This window comes from Euprymna scolopes, chromosome 19, assembly GCF_053919585.1.
Source record: "Euprymna scolopes isolate OS-2025 chromosome 19, ASM5391958v1, whole genome shotgun sequence".
In the NCBI taxonomy this organism is placed as follows: Eukaryota; Metazoa; Mollusca; class Cephalopoda; order Sepiida; family Sepiolidae; genus Euprymna; species Euprymna scolopes.
Genome location: NC_136500.1, coordinates 36,960,131 through 36,980,610, shown reverse-complemented (window position 1 = coordinate 36,980,610; position 20,480 = coordinate 36,960,131). Strand labels below are relative to the sequence as shown.

Below are 20,480 nucleotides of genomic sequence, written 5' to 3'. Positions count from 1 at the left end.
GAAAATGGAGCACCACGACTTTGGAACCGTCCGGAGCCCTTGAAAAAAAAGAACACTTTTCTGTTCTATTTTTAGATCTCTCCAGAAACACTTAATATAAAATTAATAATATATCATGATATAAAATATAATATTATATAATATAAAACTTTGATAATATTATATAATATAAAACTATGATTCTTTTTATTATTTATATATTTTTTTATCTTATATTTATATTATATGTTCTATTATTTTTGTAAGAAATTGTAAGAAAATATCCTCATGACATTGAAACAACTGTTACGTCATATATAATGAACATTTAAAAATTAAAATGTTTAAATTCGACGTTATTTCACGCGGTTAATGGTAGCCGAATGGATTAGGTCTCCACTAGTTGAGCCAGAGATGTCTCATGATGCGGAGTTCGAATCGTTCGACTGGTATTAATCGTAACACCCTGCACTGAAGATTGCCGAAAGGATGAAACACTAGTGTCTGTAGGTATTTAATAACTATTATAGTAAAGAAATAATTATATATATATATATATAAACTAAAGATGAGCTACTTAAAATGCGTCTACCATTAATAGTATTGCACTTCCAAATTTTTTGTGACCACCATATTGAAATTCCAACTGATTATGAAAAAGAAAAAATAGAGAAACATGAATGCATCTATTATTAAATTTCAGCAGATTGTTCTGAATTTTAACCCTTTTGAGAAGCAAGTATTGTCAACATTGATCTGACCTTTTTCAACATGGCTGCCTTCACTTTTTGTCAGCAAAGTGTCAGCCAGAGTCAAGCGAAGGGCTGCTGTATTCGCGATGTTTTCCATAACATTTTGTCAACTTGTCCCTCTAAAAGGACAAGAGATGTTTCAAATGTGGGAAGCACTAGCTCTCCCCAAAATGGTCATTGTGCTACATCATCTTTTGTCATCATAATTTGCATAATATGAGAGTAAATTTATTTCTATATACATCATCATTCTCCATGGCCACTTTAAATATTAGGTTGCTGAAGATGGAAGAAATGCAAATAAATAATAAATATCTGGGTTCGTTATGTGTGCAAAATTCAAATTTTGCCTATTTCCAAATGTTCTAAAATCGAACATGATCTCACAACTAGGATTCTGTTGTTGACGTAAAAGTAACATTCGTCTTATTTATTTAAAAATATTTAACTAACATATTTTTATGGTATGAAGAAAAAAAATCTAAGCGACAGCAGAATTTTCACAGGCTCCAGATCATTTATAAATATTGTGCTCTACTCCTTTAAGGATGATGTATTATGGGTAGTAAAGAAACCAACAATGAGAAGCTTGAATGGTGATAAAGATGACATTTACAGATGTCGATATCGTTTTAGTTGTCCTCGTTGCATTAGATGACCACAGTCAAGCTAATAGACCTGTACTGACAACGAGCAAAGTTAGCACAAACCTGGTAATGCTAGGACGTAAATAGCTACTCAAGTAATCTGTGTTACTGGCTATTTGATTGAGTTGTCATTAACCAATCACTGATGATAGTCAAGAGCGATGAACATTTCTGCGTGAATTTTAAGAAAAAGACAATTCGGTTGTGGCTGTAGAGTCATGTTGATGTCGCCCGTATTATCCTGTTCCATGCTACCAGTGATCCTACTATTTTCATCCTTTGTGAAAGTTTTTCCTAATGATCATCTTTTGTATTGTCCGATTTGTTTCTACTGATGATCCTGTTGTTTGCGTCTCTCATTTACATTCTCGTTTCTCATCCTGTTCATTTGTTGATCATCTAAAGATCCATCGTCCATTGAATAACCCAACCTTTAACTTGATCTCATCAGAAGATTCAGACTTCAATACCATTGACATTGTAGACACCACAGGTCCAACATTGTGAACATATTTTCAATTAATGTCATATTCACTACCAGTTAAGATTCTTTGGTTGGAATATATTTGTAAATCTGCGAACATGACATCTGTTTGTGCCATTATGTTTCTAATAGACAAATTTGGACGTGATGTAGGATCATCCCCTTAATCAAGTGCTTTTAAAAAAACTTTATTGGTTCAGCTGCATGCTGCAACACAGTACATCCACAAAGTAATAACTCCAGAACCACTTCGGGAGGCAAGCTGAAAACATGATTACACATCATCAAAGCTGATGTCGAACCTCCCTTTGGTCAACAGGTCTACGATGTTTGCCGTTGGTCCCGGAAATGGCTACCAAAAACTATTTTAGCTGCTGTGTGGTCTGCATTCATTCAGGATGCTGTGTATGCCATGGGAGGAGCTGACTCAATCCATCCTAGGTGAATGCTACTAAAAGTCAAAGAATGTTGAGTGTCATTACATATTAAATTATTCAATCCTTCTCTTGTTGTATACACTGATTCTTTTAATATTATGTAGAACCTAAAAAATGTTTTTTTCTTTCTCTTAGATCTACAATCGTTAATATTAAAACGTTAAATTGTGTACAATTTTCAAGATTTTAAGTGTTCTATTCACTTAAATCTTTTGCTAAAATATACAGTTTTAAAGTTTTCCAGAACTTAAAAAAAAAAACAATCTCTTATCTTGCCAAAATACAATTAGGTCAAATGTATCTTGATCATGAGTCAGCTTTGGAGAATAATGGCTTTTAGATTAATTCAATATGTCAACTTTTTTTTTTAACTTGGTAAGTAGTACATAGTGTGTTTATCTTTGATAGGGACATTTTTTTTTTTCAGTTGTCGAATATGAACTCAGTTGCAAAAGTAGATAACACTCCTAGAACACTAGCTTCCTTTATATTTGTACAAATAAACGCATCCTTTCCTGATGTTAAAAAAAAAAAAAAAAAAAAAGTATTCTCCCCTCTCTCTCCCATCTCCATCTCTTCTCTTCTTTCATTCTCCCTTTCTTCTCTCTTTTTAATATCTCTTCTTCTCTCTTCCATTTATCTAACTAAATGAAAGGGAGAGACTTTTGAGACTATTTCAGCAATCCTAATTCATATTTTCTTTTATTACCTCCAACATTCCAAATTCAGTGCAATTTGCTTTAGCTTTAAACCTTTTATGTCTGTTGTTTTGTGTAATAATAGTAATGACATTTTTTATTTTTTTTTTTTTACTAACCTCCCGTCCGCCTGACACACCCAGCATCTGAAGTATGCGTTATACCAAATTTGGTGCAATTCTGCTTAGTAGTTTTGGAGTTTGTAAGTGTCCGATAAATACCTACAAAAATGCTGATCATATGCAAGTTAGTGTTTACCAATCACAAACGATATCTTATGTCGATCATGTATCTATGCATATTTGTGGTTCATTAAAATCACCAGACATATTATGTGTATAATTAGCATACCAACAAAATTAGATCATTTTCTATTTATCTAAAACCCTTCCTTCAATTTTCTTCATGCTGTTTGCACGTTCAGATAACCCGTCTGGTTTTTTTTTTCTTTTTCTTTTTCTTTTCTTTTCAATACAAAGGAGTCACCATTTATAAAGGCTTGGAAGCCACTCGAGGATAAGGGTTGATGAGTGTACAGTAGTCAATATGACAATATTGTAGTAATCGTTAGTAGTGGAAATTTGGTAAATTGGATTACATAAGGGGATGGTTCATCAAGAGCTTGTTTATGTTGGACTTGAAGACAACCATATTGTAGTCAGCTGGAAAGCAGGTAAACGGAATAAAGTGCAGTTCTAAGAAAGAAGTTTTGTTCATAGAATCTATGTTTAGGTTTTTATTTTTAGGGAAATTATTGATGGTGTTTTCAGCTGACGAGTCTTTTTCATGAAAGTCAAGCAAGGTGGGGGGGGGTCATAGATTGGAGCTCAGGCGAGCACTGCTATGAAAATAACAATATAGCTAAGTCTCTTTTGTGGGAAAAGAGATTGCAGGGAAGAGAAAGGGGCATCTCCCACTTGGCTAAAATGTCTATCCTGGCTTGACAGTTCAAAATGTCTATCCTGGCTTGACAGTTCAAAATGTCTATCCTGGCTTGACAGTTCAAAATGTCTATCCTGGCTAGACAGTTCAAAATGTCTTTCTAGCAGCTCCTACCAAGATGTAGCAACAGTACTCTATCCTTGGGCGTACCTGGCTCTTATACAATGAGATATCTACTTGAGCGGTGGAACGATCCCACCATTTTTCTAGCAACCTGGGACACATTTAATGTATATGTTCCATCTCGGGTCAGGAGTAATGGTCAAACCCAGAAGCTTGTCAAAATATGGAACCTCCCCAAGACGAGAGCCATTCATTTCAATTGATGCCAGACAATGATCAGTGTTGATGATGTAAAGATAGAAGCTTGGTTTTAGATGCATTAAAATTAACCAGCCACCTCTTTCCCCATTGCACTACATGCTCAAGATCAAAGGAGAAAGAATCAGAGAACTTTGTCATTTACAGCCTTTGAATTGTTGCCATATTAACTTCTCAATCCCACTTTCCGACTCTGGTGTAACAGTTTTTGCAGTGGGAGAGAACTGTATGCTTTTTTTTTTTTTTTTTTTTTTTTTTTTTTTTTTTTTTTAATATAAAGTGAATAAAAAACATGCGTACTTGAACAAATTTTCAAATATTTTCTTTGCGAACTTGGTAAATTTTTTAGCATCAATTATTTTATGTTTAATATAATCATGTATGGTGTAATAATTGCAGATGCACCCTGTACAGAGTTCTGTTATGGCTATTAGCATTACTTTCACTAATATCCTTGGAAAGGGGATAATCCATATTTTCTCAATCAAGCTATGGATTAAGTAGTAGGGTAGAATGGAATCTCAAGCCTTGCTTGTACAATTGATCTAGGAGGAGGAAAACTTCATAAAAATACCAATACTTTTTTTTTTTATCTTGTTTCTTTGCTAATAGACTGGAGCAATGTCACTTCATGAGGTATGGTTGGTCATTCTGCAACTCTTGCTTCATTATAGACTCCTGTTGCAGGCTATCTTACTGGGAGTATCCATTCTTTTGAGACCAAATGGAGGCATTATATTTACAGTAACATTCAAAACTAAGGGACACAATTTTAAAATCTAATATTTGTTAGAAATAACAACTGTGAAAAGCTGAAATTTTGACAATTGGTAGTCGTTATCATCCGTAATAACATACTAAAATTTTAATCATTTGCAAAGGATAGAAAAAGAATTATAATTATTTATTTTCAAAATAGGAACGTCCAAAAATAAGGGACAAAATTGAGAAAAACAATGTAAACAGTATGCTATATTCAAATTTTTTTGATTTCCTCTAAAGAATAAGTCTTACTTAGTCATTTGTAAACGTTGCATCAGCCGGTACTATAGCGAAACGCCAAAAATTTGATTACTCTGTGAGACAAGCTATTGTGAAGCTACACCAGGAAAAGCACACCATTAGAGAGATTTCAGAGAAAGTGAAACCTTCAAAGAGTGTTGTAGGCAGGGTTGTTAAATCCTACAATGATACTGGCAAAATAGTTGGTGCTTTTAAAACCAGCAGACCCCGCAAAACTTTGGCAAGAGAAGATCGAATAATGCAGCATACGTCATTAAAGGACCGTTTTAAGTCTTGCACAGAAATTAAAAGGGTTATGAATAGCACCTCATGTGTTAATGTGTCAAGACAGACTGTTTCTAGATGCCTGCAAGAAATAGGACTGTTTTATCGAATGCCAGGGAAGAAACCACTCGTTAGTTCGAAGAATAAGAAGAGATTAGAGTTTGCAAACAGGTATGTAATTTGGCCATATGAAAATTGGGCAAAAGTATTTTGCAGTGATGAAAACAAGTTTAATTTATTTGGAAATAATGGAAAAAAAAACAATGTAAAGAGACGTATTACTGAAAGATTAAATGCAAAGTTCACTAAGAAAACTCATATTTGGGGGCATAAGCGTCATAGTATTTGGAATGTTTTCTAACCAAGATACAACGCCTCTTGTCCGGTTACAAACTTGTGTAAACGCGTAGATCTATAAAACATTGTTCAAGATCATGTTGTGCCAATCATACAGAATTCAGGTTTCGATAGGGCAACTTCTATGCGAGATGATGCCCCATGTCACAAAGCAATGGTGGTAATGAGTTACCTTAGCAAGCAAAATTTCGAAGTTATGGATTAGCCACTGCAAAGTCCTGACTTAAATCCAATAGAAAATCTTTGGAAGACCTTAGGAGTGAAAGTTATAGAAAGAAATCCTACTAACATGGAGGATTTGTGGGTGAAGCTTCAAGAAGAATGGTCTAAAATTAATATCAAGGATTGTCAAGAACTGATTCGTTCTTGTAGTCGAAGATGTGCAGCTGTCATTGAGAGCAAGGGCTCATTTACTAAATATTGATTGTACATGTATTTTTATTTGTTTTTTGGGGTTTTTTTTTTTGCTGTTTACATTGTTTTTCTTATTTTTGGACGTTCCTATTTTGAAAGTAAATAATTGTTATAATTCTTTTTCTATCCTTTGCAAATGATTCAAATTTTTAGTATTATATTATGGATGGTAACGACAACCAGTTGTCAAAATTTCAGCTTTTCTCAGTTATTTCTAACAAAATGTCACATAGCCCACTACACAATTCAGGTCATTACTTTTCCAATGAGCTGTCATTTGTTAAATTTATTCTATTAAAATTTTATGACAATTGGTAAAAAAGAATATATTTTCAAATAATAAAATGTCTAAATTTGCCTACATTTGTATATATAGTGTGCTGGTAGGCTAGTTTCAGTTTTGCTGCTTTGGGATGAATTTTGCTTAGGGTGTTTTTTGTTTAGTTATCTTGCCAGGTTATTAATAAGATCTAAAGAAAATTAATGCGAAGACAATTCTTTATCAATTGTTTTTCCTTGTTCACTAAACGGCTATCTGGGTTTCTAATTTCCATAAAGTATGTAGTTTACACAAATTGTTTTAACTTTCTTTTTTTTGCAATGTATTATTTGGATTAATCGGACGAATGTTCTTATCTTGAGTGTCATTTGCATAACATTTCAGTCAATGTAACTTCCGACCTTCTTTGAGTGTATAAGTTGCCATGTTTGTTAAAGGAAAGTGAGGTTTCGTATTTAAGTTAATGAGAAAAAAAAATTATAAAATCAATAAAAACATCAAGCAAAACATTGGGGGATATTATTTCTGAATTATTTGTAACAAAAAAAAAAAAATGGTGACAGGGGTAAAGGTTAATTAGATCATTAACCAATCATGTTTTTAAAACCCTAAAATTCATGAAACAATTATCAAATTATGTGTTATCCCTGGATGTTTACAATTTGAGGGGTCCAACACTAGAAAAAGTTAAGTATTGTCACTGGAACTTAGGATTAGTGCACATCTTCTTACTCATATGTATCCCCCACCCCCTTCGACCATTGAGTTACATTCAGCGATTGACAATTTTGCAGTCCTTGTCTTGGAAGATAGTATTAAATACAAACGCACCAAATGTGCATATCTGTGTTGCATAATAAAGCAGAGACTGGAAATCTGTGACTAAAACTTGGCAGACAAATTGGGCAAAGGTTATAAATTTTTATCTTTAAGTAATAAATCATTTAAAGATATTGTTTCTTTTATTGTTTAATATAGTTTGGTGATCTTTTTTAACCTATCTAATCTCTTCAAACTATGAAAAAGGATTTTGCACAACCATTGATACAATATCAGTATACAAATCAAATTGTTAAATGTTTCACGTTAAGATTTTGTTCCTTAGAAGCGCTGGTTGAGTTTGAATGAAATGCGTATTATATACGTTTGAAGCCAAAACAATGGATTATTACAAAATACACAGACAAAATAAATGTCTGTTTATTTTGTAATCATGTGTTGTTTTGGCTTCAAACATATAATACGTATTTCATTTTGTTAAATGTTTCATCAAAAAGTTTCTAAGTCATCATTATTTCGGAATTCATCTCAATCTTTAAATGTTCTATTCTTTGTTTAACGTGTCTCTTCCACATAAATTGTGGATTCGCATCAGTCACGTCAGCACAAAGTAACTTTTTTTTCCATGGAACTGTTAGTTTCAATCTGTTATTTTAGGTCATGTTTGACCAAGTCATTCCAAGTTTTTCTCAGTCTGTCTTTTCCTTGCTTATCCTCAAGTCAGGTATATGTCTGTTTATACAACCAGATCTGAGTCCTTTTTTAGTTCTTCTTTTGCAACTTGTTGTAAAGGTATATTACTCTAAATTATGTAATATTGTTTTTGAATTTAATAACCTATAAAAAGGCAGATATGCTGTAAAACAGGCTACATATGAGACAATCGTAGAGATCTAGTCTCAGTCATGTCAAACAGAATTTGTTTGGACGAACGGGGTTAATGACTGATGTCATTAACACAAAGCTGGAAAGACAAGATAGATTTCATGTTGTGCCATACATAGTTTAACTAAATCAGCCACTGGTTAAATCAATTGCATTGGGGATCACCCTGTCTTTGTGATCTGGGACTTTGTTAATTAGAAAAAATAAAAACAAATACTAAACATGCATTATGTTGCATAATCCCAACATGAATGGTTTCAGTTTGACAAAAAAATAACTAAAAAAAACTGACATTGTGAATGACTTTAAATTATTCCCTTGACTTCTTTCTGATTGTGTTTTGAGATATTTTTTTTTAATTTGCAATGATTATTATTTTATTTTTTCCAGTTATACTAAAATGGGATTTGCTGGCAACACGGAGCCACAATTTATCATTCCATCCTGCATTGCCATCAAAGAGAGTGCGAAAATTGGAGATCAAGCTATTCGAAGACTTGGAAAAGGTGTAGAAGATTTGGATTTCTTTATTGGAGACGAAGCACTGGATGCCTGCTCTTACTCTATTAAGGTACATAGCCCCCACCCTTTTTTTTTTTCATTAAATCTCATTTACTTGTAATGTTCACCTTATTTGATTTTTGTTTAATTTCATGTGTGATATAAACTTCACTTACTACTATTATTGCCAGGTCTACAAATGTCAGTAAACTGAAATCTTACCTTGGTGTGACCTATGCCTAGATTTGAGAGCTTTGAAAGAGTATGAAGTTACCTTTTTAGTTGGAATTAATCCCAGGTCCACTTTCATTTGGAGTGGTAGTGCTCATAATCCTCAGCTATAGGTAAAATAGAGTATGATTTGAAACTACTCCCAGTGATATACACACTCAAATTTTGAATAAAGAGCAAAAACAAACACTAGGAATAAATATATAAGTATTTGAAAGCCGTTAATAACTTGACGTATAAAGTCTTTTATCAAAACGACTCGATTTGGTTTTAAATAATCTGAAAATGGGTGAGATGATGCACAATAAAATAGATTGCAAGAAGTTAAGTACTATATAATTTGTGTATTTTGACAAAAATTTATATGATTAAAGTGAATTTTTGTCACGGGGTTATTTCATGTCAAAACACCAGCAAAAAGTTGAAATCTGCACCCACCGACACCGAATCATTTGAAATTTGGCACAAATATTCCCCTTCATCAGTTAGGAAAATTTGCCAAATTATTTAGTCCTAAACCTTACCATTCGGATTGGGGGGGGGGTAAATTTGTATATTTTGCTTCCAAGTTTATCTCGCGAAACCTCACAGGATTTCAGTGTTATATAAAATAAAAAACTTTTTTAAAAATACTTCCACATATTCAATATTTCTGAAATTTGGTAGGAAGGGTATTTAGGGACTGTAGAATCCGAATATTTAATTATTTTAACCCCATACCTGGTAGAAAATAAAATTTTGCTCACACAAAAGCATATCCCCTGCCAAATCATCAATTTTTTACCTATGTAGCTTAGTCAGTCTACAGAAAATGTCCTTTTTTTTTCTATTTTTTATAGCATCTACTATGACTGCTTAAGTTTTCAAAAAAATTTGGGGAAAGTTTCTATCCTACTGCCAAGTTTATAATTTTTTTCCTATGTATGTGCGGTAAGTCAGTGAAAGATTGATAAAGACAGTCATTCCCAAACCTCTCAAATATTCATATTGTGCTAAGTAATTTCTTAAACTATTCAATAAGATAGTCTTTGTTAATTTAAAAACAAAATAATTTAAATATATTTTGCAGATATTACATTTTGTATGGTACCGATAGATTGTCTTTAACAAGTGATAAACATTGACTCTTGCATTAGGTTCTACACTATAGAGTTTTTGTAGATGGCAGTAAACATTTTTTTTTTTTTTTAAGTTATTTTCATTAAGCTAAAACCTAAAAAAAAGTGATAATAAAATGTATTTTTCAATAGTTTAAAACACTAAGTATGAAGCTACACTGAGCAATATGCAAATTTTACACCCCTTAAAATCCGAATGGTAAGATTTCGGACCAAATAATTTGGCAAATTTTCCTAACTCATGAAGAGGAATATTTTTGCCAAATTTCAAGTAATTCGATTCGGTGGGTGTAATAGCTTGGTGAATTGACATGGAATAATCCCACTGTTAAATACCAACTCTCCATAGGGTGAAAGAGTCCTTCAATCGGGAAATTACAAAAATGAACAGACTTTAAAGATACAATAAAATCAGTTCATCTCTGTTTTTAGGCTGAGATGGAACTGAGAAAGATTTATGTATGTCAATGTCTGATACGTTTTCTGGTCAGAGAATAGGGACCAATTTTAAGGATTTTTTTTTTTTTTTTTTTGTGTGTACTCTATATTCTGTTCGCAAATGTTGATCTCGTATTATTTTTTGTTTTCATCTACACTAATCTAAACATTCTCATGAGTTTATAGCAAATAGAAAACTATTCTTTTTTGGACGTATACTTTGTAGAATAAAAATAATGAAATAAAATAAGTATATCTGTACGTATGTTAATCAAGATTTTTTTTTTTTTTTTTGTAATTAAAATTAATAAATTTACTTTGATAATAACATAATTCATTATTTCTTGTAAACTAAAATATAAAACTTTATTAAAACAAAAAGGCTTAAAAATTTATAAATGTAGTTTATACATTTCAATACAATGCAGAGGTGTAACAGATCAACACAAACTGAAGCAAACTAAGACTTAATGGTGGAACGAACTACGTAAATTCACCTTTTATTAATTACAATATATATTTGTTTTTTTTATTGAAACTTTTAATTTGTTTTTATACATACTTAGAGTTATTGGTTTGAAAAATATGCTATTCTTTAATTTCTGTAATTATTTTTTTCTGTTATTTCAGTGGCCAATTCGCCATGGTATTGTTGATGATTGGGATTTGATGGAAAGGTTCTGGGAACAAACTATATTCAAATATCTCCGTGCAGAACCCGAAGATCATTATTTCTTATTGGTATGTACAACTAAATAATTTTCATTCCAACCCGCACCGCTATCTTGATGCATTCGTTTGGTTTTATGTTGCATCCGTTTTGGGTAGGTTGGTAGGAGTGTTTAATGCTTTTATTATTTAATATTTAACCCAAAACCTATTGCGAGGATGAGAATTTTCTGTTTTGTATTTTTATCCTTTTTGTTTCCCTACAAAGTGTTCTGCATTTTAGTTAAAATTCACTTTTTTAAAACTCTTTTCAATGTATTTTTTTTTTTTTTAATTTAAAATTTAAAAAAAAATTTATTTTTATTTTATTTATTTATTTTTATTCAGTGTTTTTTTTTTCTTTTAATTTTTTTAAAATTTAAAATTAAAAAAATTTTTTGATTTATTTTTGGCCAAATTGCTGATTTTTGTCAAATTGCTAAAACTTTACCTAATTTTTTTTTTTTTTATCACTATTTAACTGGATTTTGTTTCTTTCTCTCACTTTATCTCTCTCTCATTTTCTGTTAATTTTTTCCTTATTTCTTCTTTGTCTGTTTTGCTTTGCTTTCCTCTCTGAAGTTTCAGCCTTCATGGAAAAATTAACATTTTCAGTTTTCAAACATTTCCTGTTGAGGATAGAGGAGTTAGATGATCTTTGTTTAATCAAAGAATGATTTTGTCTTTTTCCTCCATATATGCACTCTGTGTCGGTCTCTTAATTATGACTTTCTTGGTTGAAACGGATATGTGCAGTTTAAGAAAAAGGTTGTTTTTTATACTGCCTCCTCTCTCTACACACATGCACGCATATACACACACACACTTGTTGATGAGCAAGAGTTGGGCATAATTAGAAAATTTATCTTGATTTTAGTTTTTTTTGCCATTGGATACTCATGACCTTACTACTGAAAACGATTCATTAAACACAAGTTGCTATTTTTCCTAAACCAGAAGATAAGTAGACATAACTTTGAACTCTGCTGGGCCAATTCCATAGTCTGAGGTATCCATTATGAAAAGAGATCATCCATATGGTCCTCCTCTAAGAAATTTTAATGAACAGCATCAACATTTAAAGATGACTTGGCTGCGTTATCAGCCTCACAAGTAGTTGGTCTTCGAAGATGGAATAAAAATTGCTTAGCTTTGTTATGCGACCTAGTTTAGGATTTGTAATAGCTGATTGGCCCAACCTGATCAAGATTATTGCCGATAAAAGTATTAGGTTGTTCCGAAAATGTCTGATTTTTGCCAATAAACACTTATTCGTTTAACTCCTCGTGCTTACTTCAAGCGAAACTTTTTGAATGTGACAATATAAATAACAGTAATCTGAAAAGGTCGAAATAGCTAACAATTTGTTGATTATGGGTTGGCACAAAAACTTGTATGTATATTTTATTTTTAAATATTTTTGTTGTGATTTTATTAACTTTTTTTTTTTTTTCTTTTTACAGACTGAACCACCATTAAACACACCAGAAAATCGAGAATACACGGCAGAGATCATGTTTGAATCTTTCAATGTTCCAGGACTTTATATAGCTGTACAGGTAAGTTCCTGAGCTGAAATATTTTACATGAATCTTGTCTTTTTGTTAATCATTCCTTAGATGCGGCTTGATCATATAATGGCTATTTCTGTGTGTTGTGTTGAACATCGCTTGCAGCGACTATGGCTGAAAGGAATGAGTGGGGTATTGAGTATTGGATTTGTATCTAAACTCAGTTTACATTTTTTTTTTTCTTTTTTTAAACTATGGATAATACTATTTGGAAGAATACCAGTCTTGGATTGATGTGGTTTCTATACCTACACATTCTGTTAAATATTTATTCTATTAAACAAACTTTCAGAACAATATGTTGTAATCTTTGTGTTGCATAGTGATGTATCTACAACTGAATCAGAAACTGTTTGGAATGTTTCTGTGTCCAGACATGGTGCAAAATGTAGAGAAATGTTTAGAGGGTGCGAAAATGATTGTGTTTGGAAACGCCCACATGTCAGCATTTTGTAGAGTCCAGTTGCTTAACAGAGAAACCAAAATAGTGATGTGCAGCTGATTTTATCTTCAATGGTCATGTGAATTAATGCCATTCATATGCAAATTAGATGATTTTGGGCTGCATAAGAGCAGCTCGTTTAAAGAACTGGAGTTTGGTTTGAAGAATGCAAGCTGTGCATATGTGCTTTACTAAGGTGTGATGAATTATTTACTTGAGCCAACATGGAGAAAAAAGAGGACAAAAAAAAACTGCAGTAAAAAAGTCTGGAACTTTTTTTTTTCTTTGGTTACCAGATTCTTTTTGATTGCAAATTTCACCTTTTTATGTTCTATGATTGTTTCTTTCATTCTCGACTCCTCTTCCCTTTAGACAGTCATCAGCCACAAAACCAAACTGCTATATACACAGAATGTTAAACACTAATTCATTTGTTTTTAAATTTTGATTAAAATAGGTCATATGACAAAATCAGTCATATTTTCACAGCAGAAAATTGTCTGACTTATGACCTCAACTGCAGATGTCTGAGTTCACAAAAAATCACTCATCTATGTGAGTGTAGGGAGAGAGAGGAAGAAAAAAAAATGGTTGAAACACCTGGTCAAAAACTTACCACTAATACTTAGGAACATATGAATAAATAACTTCTTTATTTATTTTCAGGCTGTCCTTGCCTTGGCTGCTTCCTGGACATCTCGCCAGGTTGGAGATCGAACACTTACTGGTACTGTTATTGATTCTGGTGATGGAGTTACTCACGTCATCCCTGTTGTAAGTATATCTGCATATCAATTATTAACATACCAGGGCAATATCGAATGTATGCTGGTCGATGATTATTCAAGCTATAGAAGTTGTCAGCTAAAATGTTTTAAAATCAAAATATTTAGAATATTTACATTATTAAAAATGTTATAACAATTTAGTTGACAAATTAGAATAATGACATGTAAAAACATCAGGTGATTATCTTAGTAATGTATACTAATGACGTAATGAGAGCTTGAAAGATGTGTCAGTTAGTCAAGAGTTGAGTCAGAGGGAGAAAAACAGTCCACGGACAATAATGGCTCTGAGTAGGGTAAAATGTTGATAGTAAAAGTCTAGGATCAGCGTTGCAGCTTTCCAGTGGGAGGAAACGTCTGGAATAAAGCTGCTGTAAATACCATCAAGACTTAGTTGTACAAATTTCATTTGCAGCTTTTTCCGAGGATCCATCAAATCAAGACCAAAGATGGACCAAGGTATATTTCTCCATTGGCCAATGTAAAACTCAGACTGTTATTTGTCCCTTAAAGTTAATTGTTATGTCCTGTTTAAACAATCATGAGATGATCAATAGGTGCATTCATATCTAGATGATCAAAACTATATACACGTCTATAAACACATGATATATACTCCCCCATATTATACCACTAATCAATACACAAATTCAGAGGTGTGTATGTATGTGTGTGTGTGTATATATATATATATATATAACCTGCGTGTATATATATATATAACCTGCGTGTATATATATATATATATATATATATATAACCTGCGTGTATATATATATATATATATATATATATATATATATATATATATATATATATATATATAACAATAGAAAACTGCGAGCATGAAAAGTAATATGGTTAAGCTTAAACATGGAAAAGTAAAGGACTAGCTGTTAAAACTAGAAAAAGATAAGATATTCTAGTAAAAAAAATATAATAAATTTATAACTTAAAATATTGCAGCATTAAGAATTGATAATATAATGTTATAAATTGAATTTTAAAAAAATTCTTGATGCTACAATATTTTAAGTTATAAATTTATTATATTTTTTTTATATCGCTTCTTTGGATATAAATAAAATTTAATCTTTCTTCTTTATAAATGTGTAATTCATTTTTTTTTATTTTTTTTATTTTTTTATTGCATTTTAACCCTAAACAAGGCACAGTGTAGGGAGCTATTATCTGGGACATAATTTGTAGGGTAACTATGTAGGGAGTTGAGCAGCAAGATGTCTGTTTACATTACATTTGCATGTCAGTACGGTCAGGGAAGCAGGAATCCAGAAGGGAATTTCAAAGTCTAGCATTCCTTGGGAAGAAACTGCTAGAGTAGGCATTCTTACATCTAGGGATTTCTGTGTAGGGGTGGGATTTTGCTGCTTGTCGGCTTTGTCTGGTGTATTTCTGTTAAGGAGGCACAAGGGCTTGTAGCTGTTGGAGCATCCACCATTAAAATACTTGTAAAAACAGGCAGAGGGATGCAACATGTTGATGAGACAGTGGCTGAAGCCTAGCTGATAGTGCAGGACTTATTAGGTTGGCGACTCCCTTTTGAACTCGAGCAGATGCACCAGCCCCAAATGTGGCAACAATACTTCATACATGAGCGAATGGTGGCCTTGTAGAAGTACAAGATACTCTCAGACGTAAGTAACTTTCTAGCACGGTAGAGGGAGCTCACCTTCTTTGCAGCAGCCTTAGCAATGCACTCAATGTGTGTGTTCCAACTCATGTTCCCCATGAATGCTATACTGAGGAGTTTGAATGAAGTATTTCAGATAATCTATCCTTAGTGATGGCTATTAGTGGTTGAGAAGGTTTCTTGTAATTATTAAAGGAAAGAAGCTTAGTCTTGGCAGCATTAAATGTGACCATCCATTTTTGACCCTATTCCAATACAGGCTGGAGGTTTTCCTCTAGTGTTTCTGCCATTGCCTTGGATACATGTTCATTCGTTTTCCCCTCAAGTCTTAGAAAGCATGGTGTCATCAGCAAATATACCCATCTCAGAGACAATTTTATCAGGAACGTCATTTATGAATATCAGGAATAATAAAGGTCCAAGAATCAACCTCTGAGGTACACCCGCATTTATATCATTGTTTTGACATACGACCATTGAGGACAAACTGGATTCTTTTATTTAAGAAAAATTTAATTATGTTAAATATTCATGCAGTAATACCATAGGGTTTGGTTTTCATGAGAAGACCATCGTGCCATACCCTATCAAAGGCCTTAGATATATCTAGGGATACAGCCCTAGCCTCCTCTGCTTTATCCAATGCATGGTATATACGTTCAGAGATTACAGTTAGGATATCTGCAGTAGAACGAGCTTCCTTAAACCCATACTGTTGGTTGGACAGAAGTTTAGCAACTGCAAGGTGGTAGACTACTTTGGATCCAGCAAACCACTCCCTCCCAGATTTTCCTCTACGGACAGAAACTACACTAGATTATCTGAATCACCCATTCTTAAGTATATTATAGTGTTGAAAAAGCTTCAACCAGAACTTGCCCCCATATTTACAAAACTGTTTAAGCATTGCCTTAAGAAGTGCTTCTCAACACCAGTAGATCAGTATGCCCTGTATTTAAGAATTTAGGTGACAGGTCATTTCCCTCTCAGTACAGACCAATAAGTCTCCTGTGTATCATGAGTAAGTTGCTGGAATCCATATTAAATAAAGTAGTCAACCACCTCAGCAGTGACTTAGTGACATGCAATATGGTTTCTGTTCTGCCAGATCTACAGCAGATGTGCTAACGGTTATATCTCATAGGATTAGTGAATCTCTCAACAAAGGCTTCCTTTCTAGGGCAATTGCTCTTGACATATCAAAGGCCTTTGGTAAGGTATGGCATAAAGGCATACTTCACAAGATTTCCAGTTATGGTATAACTGGAAATGTTTTCTCAATTATTAAATCGTGTCTCTCAGATAGACTCATAAGAGTAGTGGTTGATGGGCAGAAATCAGAGGCCCACAGGGGGTCCATCCTGGGCCCAACTCTCTTCCTGATCCACATCAATGATCTCCCAAAACACATACTTAAATCATTCGTTGATATGCTGATGACACGACCATCTATGGCAACACATCAAACGCCGTAAATGACAAAGTTCTCTCTAATTCTCTCTCCTCTGATCTTTAGGGTGTGGTACAGTGGGGAAGAGGTTGCTGGTTACTTTTAATGCATCTAAAACCAAGCTCCTATCTTTACATCATCAACACTCTGATCCCCATCTGGCATCAATTGAAATGAATGGCTCTCGTCTTCGGGAGGCTTGATGTTTTGACAAGCTTCTGGGATTGACCTTTACTCCTGATCTGAAATGGAACACGTACATCAAGTCTATTGCCAATGTCGCTGGAAAAATAGTAGGATCCTTCTACCGCACCAGAAGATATCTCACTGCTGATGTAATTCTCTATCTATATGAAAGCCAAGTACGTCTAAGGATGGAGTACTGCTGCCACATCTGGCCAGGAGCTGCTAAAAACAGCCTATCCTGACTTAACAGTATAAAATAGACTTCGTGGCTTAGTGAAGGATTCCCTTTTCTCTTCCCTGCAACCTCTCTCCCACAGGAGAGACATTGTGAGCCTGTCTTTGTTTTATCGTTACTTCCATGGCAAGTGCTCGTCTGAGCTCCAATCTCTGGTCCCCCCTCGCCAATCTTTCACGATAAACACCTGTCTAGCTGAAACCACTGTCAATAATTTTCCCCACTCTTTATATGTGCCTAAATCAAAACATAGATTCCATGAACAAAGCTTTTTTTCTTAGAAGTGCACGCCTGTTCCGTTTGCCTGTTTCCCACCTGACTACAACTTGGATGTCTTCAAGTCCAACATAAACAAATTCCTGATAAACCGCCCCCATTAAGTAAGACACTTTATCAAATCTCGATTACTAACGATTACTACGATATTATCCCATTGATTACCATACACGCAATAACCCTTACCCCCAAGTGGCTTCCAGGCCTTGATAAATGGTGACTACCATGTAAAAAAGAAATAAAACGACCAGAGGTTTATTAATTATGGTCTCAAATATTTTGGCAAAAAGGGGGTTAATAGGGCGATAATTTAATGGGTCAGTTCTTTCGACAGATTCTTGGAAGCTGGTACAACAGAAGCAGTTTTCCAACCCTCAAGGAAACAAGATTCATTAAGGCATTTATTCAAAAGTTTAGAAAGAACTTGAGCAACTGCAGCGGAGCATTTTTTTTAATAGTACAGCAGGGATGAGATCAGATCCACATACTTTTAAAATGTCCAAGTTTTTTTATATCATGTACTTAGGAATGTGTGATTCAGATAATCTAGTGTGGTTTCTGTCCGTAGAGGAAAATCTGGGAGGGAGTGGTTTGCTGGATCCAATGTAGAGTTGCAGGCAAACTTAAAGGCAAGCAGATTAGCCTTCTAGAGTCAAACAACTTCAAGATTGTTGGATATTGGGGGAATTGTTGATTGCCCATTATTTACTACACTATTGTAGATTTTCCAGAAATCACAAGTTCCTAGTTTCTGTGTTTCAATGCATTTTCTGGTGGTTTCGGTATATTGATTACTTCTAGCTTCTATAAACTTTTGTCTATTTGTACTGGATTTATGTCGGATAAGTCTGTGGTATGCATGCTGCCTTTGAACAATGGCAGCTGTGCAAGAAGTCAACCATTGGAGAGTGGAGTTTGCTATAGAACTTGCGTGTGGGGAACATGTGCTTCAGGTGTAGCTTTGAAACATTCAGTGGTCTCATTTGTGCACTGTTCAGCAGGAAGAGAAAAGGCATCTCTGATGTGATCCCTGATGGCATCCCAGTCAGCTTTATTGTACCTTGTTTTGAGCAATGGCACTTAAACTTGGGGTCAAGAGTTTATGGTGATGTCATCATTATCACATAAGCATTCCTGAGAAGGCAATGGGCATTTGTTACACAATCCTCAGGAACTGTGGTCAGGAATAGGTCCAGAAATGAGGCTTGCTGTTTTGTCTGTGTCAAGGAATGAGATATAGAAAAGTTATGTGTAATACTAGTTAGAGAAACCAAGCCAATTACGGTGGTGGATAATAAAGTTGCTAAATACATGTGTTTGGGTACTAACATCTAGAGAGATTGCTACATCTATGCTGTCAGACATGATTGATTAAAGTACAGTCTTGGGTCGAGAGAGAATGATAAAGAAAGTATAAGTAGCTAACACTATGTTGTAAAATTAGTTTAAAACACATGAAGTTTTGGTCATCTGATTCTATTTTAGATTTTCTAGTCATGGAGAACATGTTACGAATATAGACTCCAAGTCCGTGCATGTGTCTGTCAGTCCTTATGACAAAGTGGAAGATAGCCAGACATCTTAAAGAGGTTAGAGAGGATGGAGGGGTGCAAGTTAGTTTCACTTAGTGCTAAGATATCCGGGGAGTTTAGTGTTGTTAATATTTTTTTTTTTTACGTTGGTATTTTTTTGTCAATTTAATATGCATGATATGTGTCTATGCATATAAAAAGTCCGATTTTAAGTCGCTTACCAACATTGTAGGATTGATATAGGAGTTTAAGTTCTCTTTCACAAAAAAAAATCCAAGTTGAGAAGAAAACCTGGTATTTTTTTCAATAAAAATAATTCTGTTAACATAAAATAAAAAACTTTATAAAAATTATAACATAAAAATATAAAACTAGCAAATTTGATTCAAGATATTAAACTAGTATGAACTAGTTTTAATTTTTATTTTTATTAATAATAAAGTAGTCTAAGAATAATTTTTAAAAGTTTGTTCCAATTTAGAGTGCTGCTTTTCAAGAGTTGTATTTTCTCATTAAAAATCTATGTGCTGATACAAATAGGAACAATATATAATCAATGATCCTCATCAACTGTAGCAGGTAAAGTTTGAGTAATCTGTTGACAATGGTGGCCGATAGCTACCATAGATGAAATTTTGTTTTATTTGTTAAAAAATACTGGATAGATTTGCATAAATTTTGGTGTACAGTCGTTTATCATAAGTTAGTACATATGGTTTTGTGCTATTTTTTTTTAAAGAGCAATGCTACATATCTGGGTTAATCTGAAAAACCAAATACAATTAAACCTAGAAATATTGAAACATTAAAGTTGGAGACATTTATTAATTTCATTAAAAAAAACATTCTTAAACCAGATCAAGATATGTTTTCCTAAAATTCTTATTTGTATTTTTTTCTTCTTTCTTTCCAGGCTGAAGGTTATGTGATTGGTAGTTGTATTAAACATATCCCCATTGCGGGGCGTGATATCACTTACTTCATTCAACAGCTGTTGAGAGAACGTGAGGCTGGGATACCACCTGAACAATCTTTAGAAACAGCCAAAGCTATTAAGGTAAACATGACCCCATTGGAATTGTTTTAAGTT

General features: G+C 33.4%; 1 protein-coding gene across 3 annotated transcripts in view; it reads left to right on the top strand.

The window, feature by feature from the left end:
• Window positions 1–20,480, top strand: part of LOC145303534 (actin-related protein 3) — a 403,282-nt gene that overhangs the window by 365,467 nt on the left and 17,335 nt on the right. For all 3 annotated transcript variants that reach the window (XM_080144997.1, XM_080144995.1, XM_080144996.1), the window contains 5 exons: window positions 8,654–8,834; window positions 11,182–11,292; window positions 12,723–12,818; window positions 13,939–14,046; window positions 20,304–20,447. In XM_080144997.1, coding sequence (XP_080001123.1) covers window positions 8,664–8,834; window positions 11,182–11,292; window positions 12,723–12,818; window positions 13,939–14,046; window positions 20,304–20,447 — 630 coding nt within the window. In that variant the 5' untranslated portion in view covers window positions 8,654–8,663. The remainder of the gene's footprint in view (window positions 1–8,653; window positions 8,835–11,181; window positions 11,293–12,722; window positions 12,819–13,938; window positions 14,047–20,303; window positions 20,448–20,480) is intronic.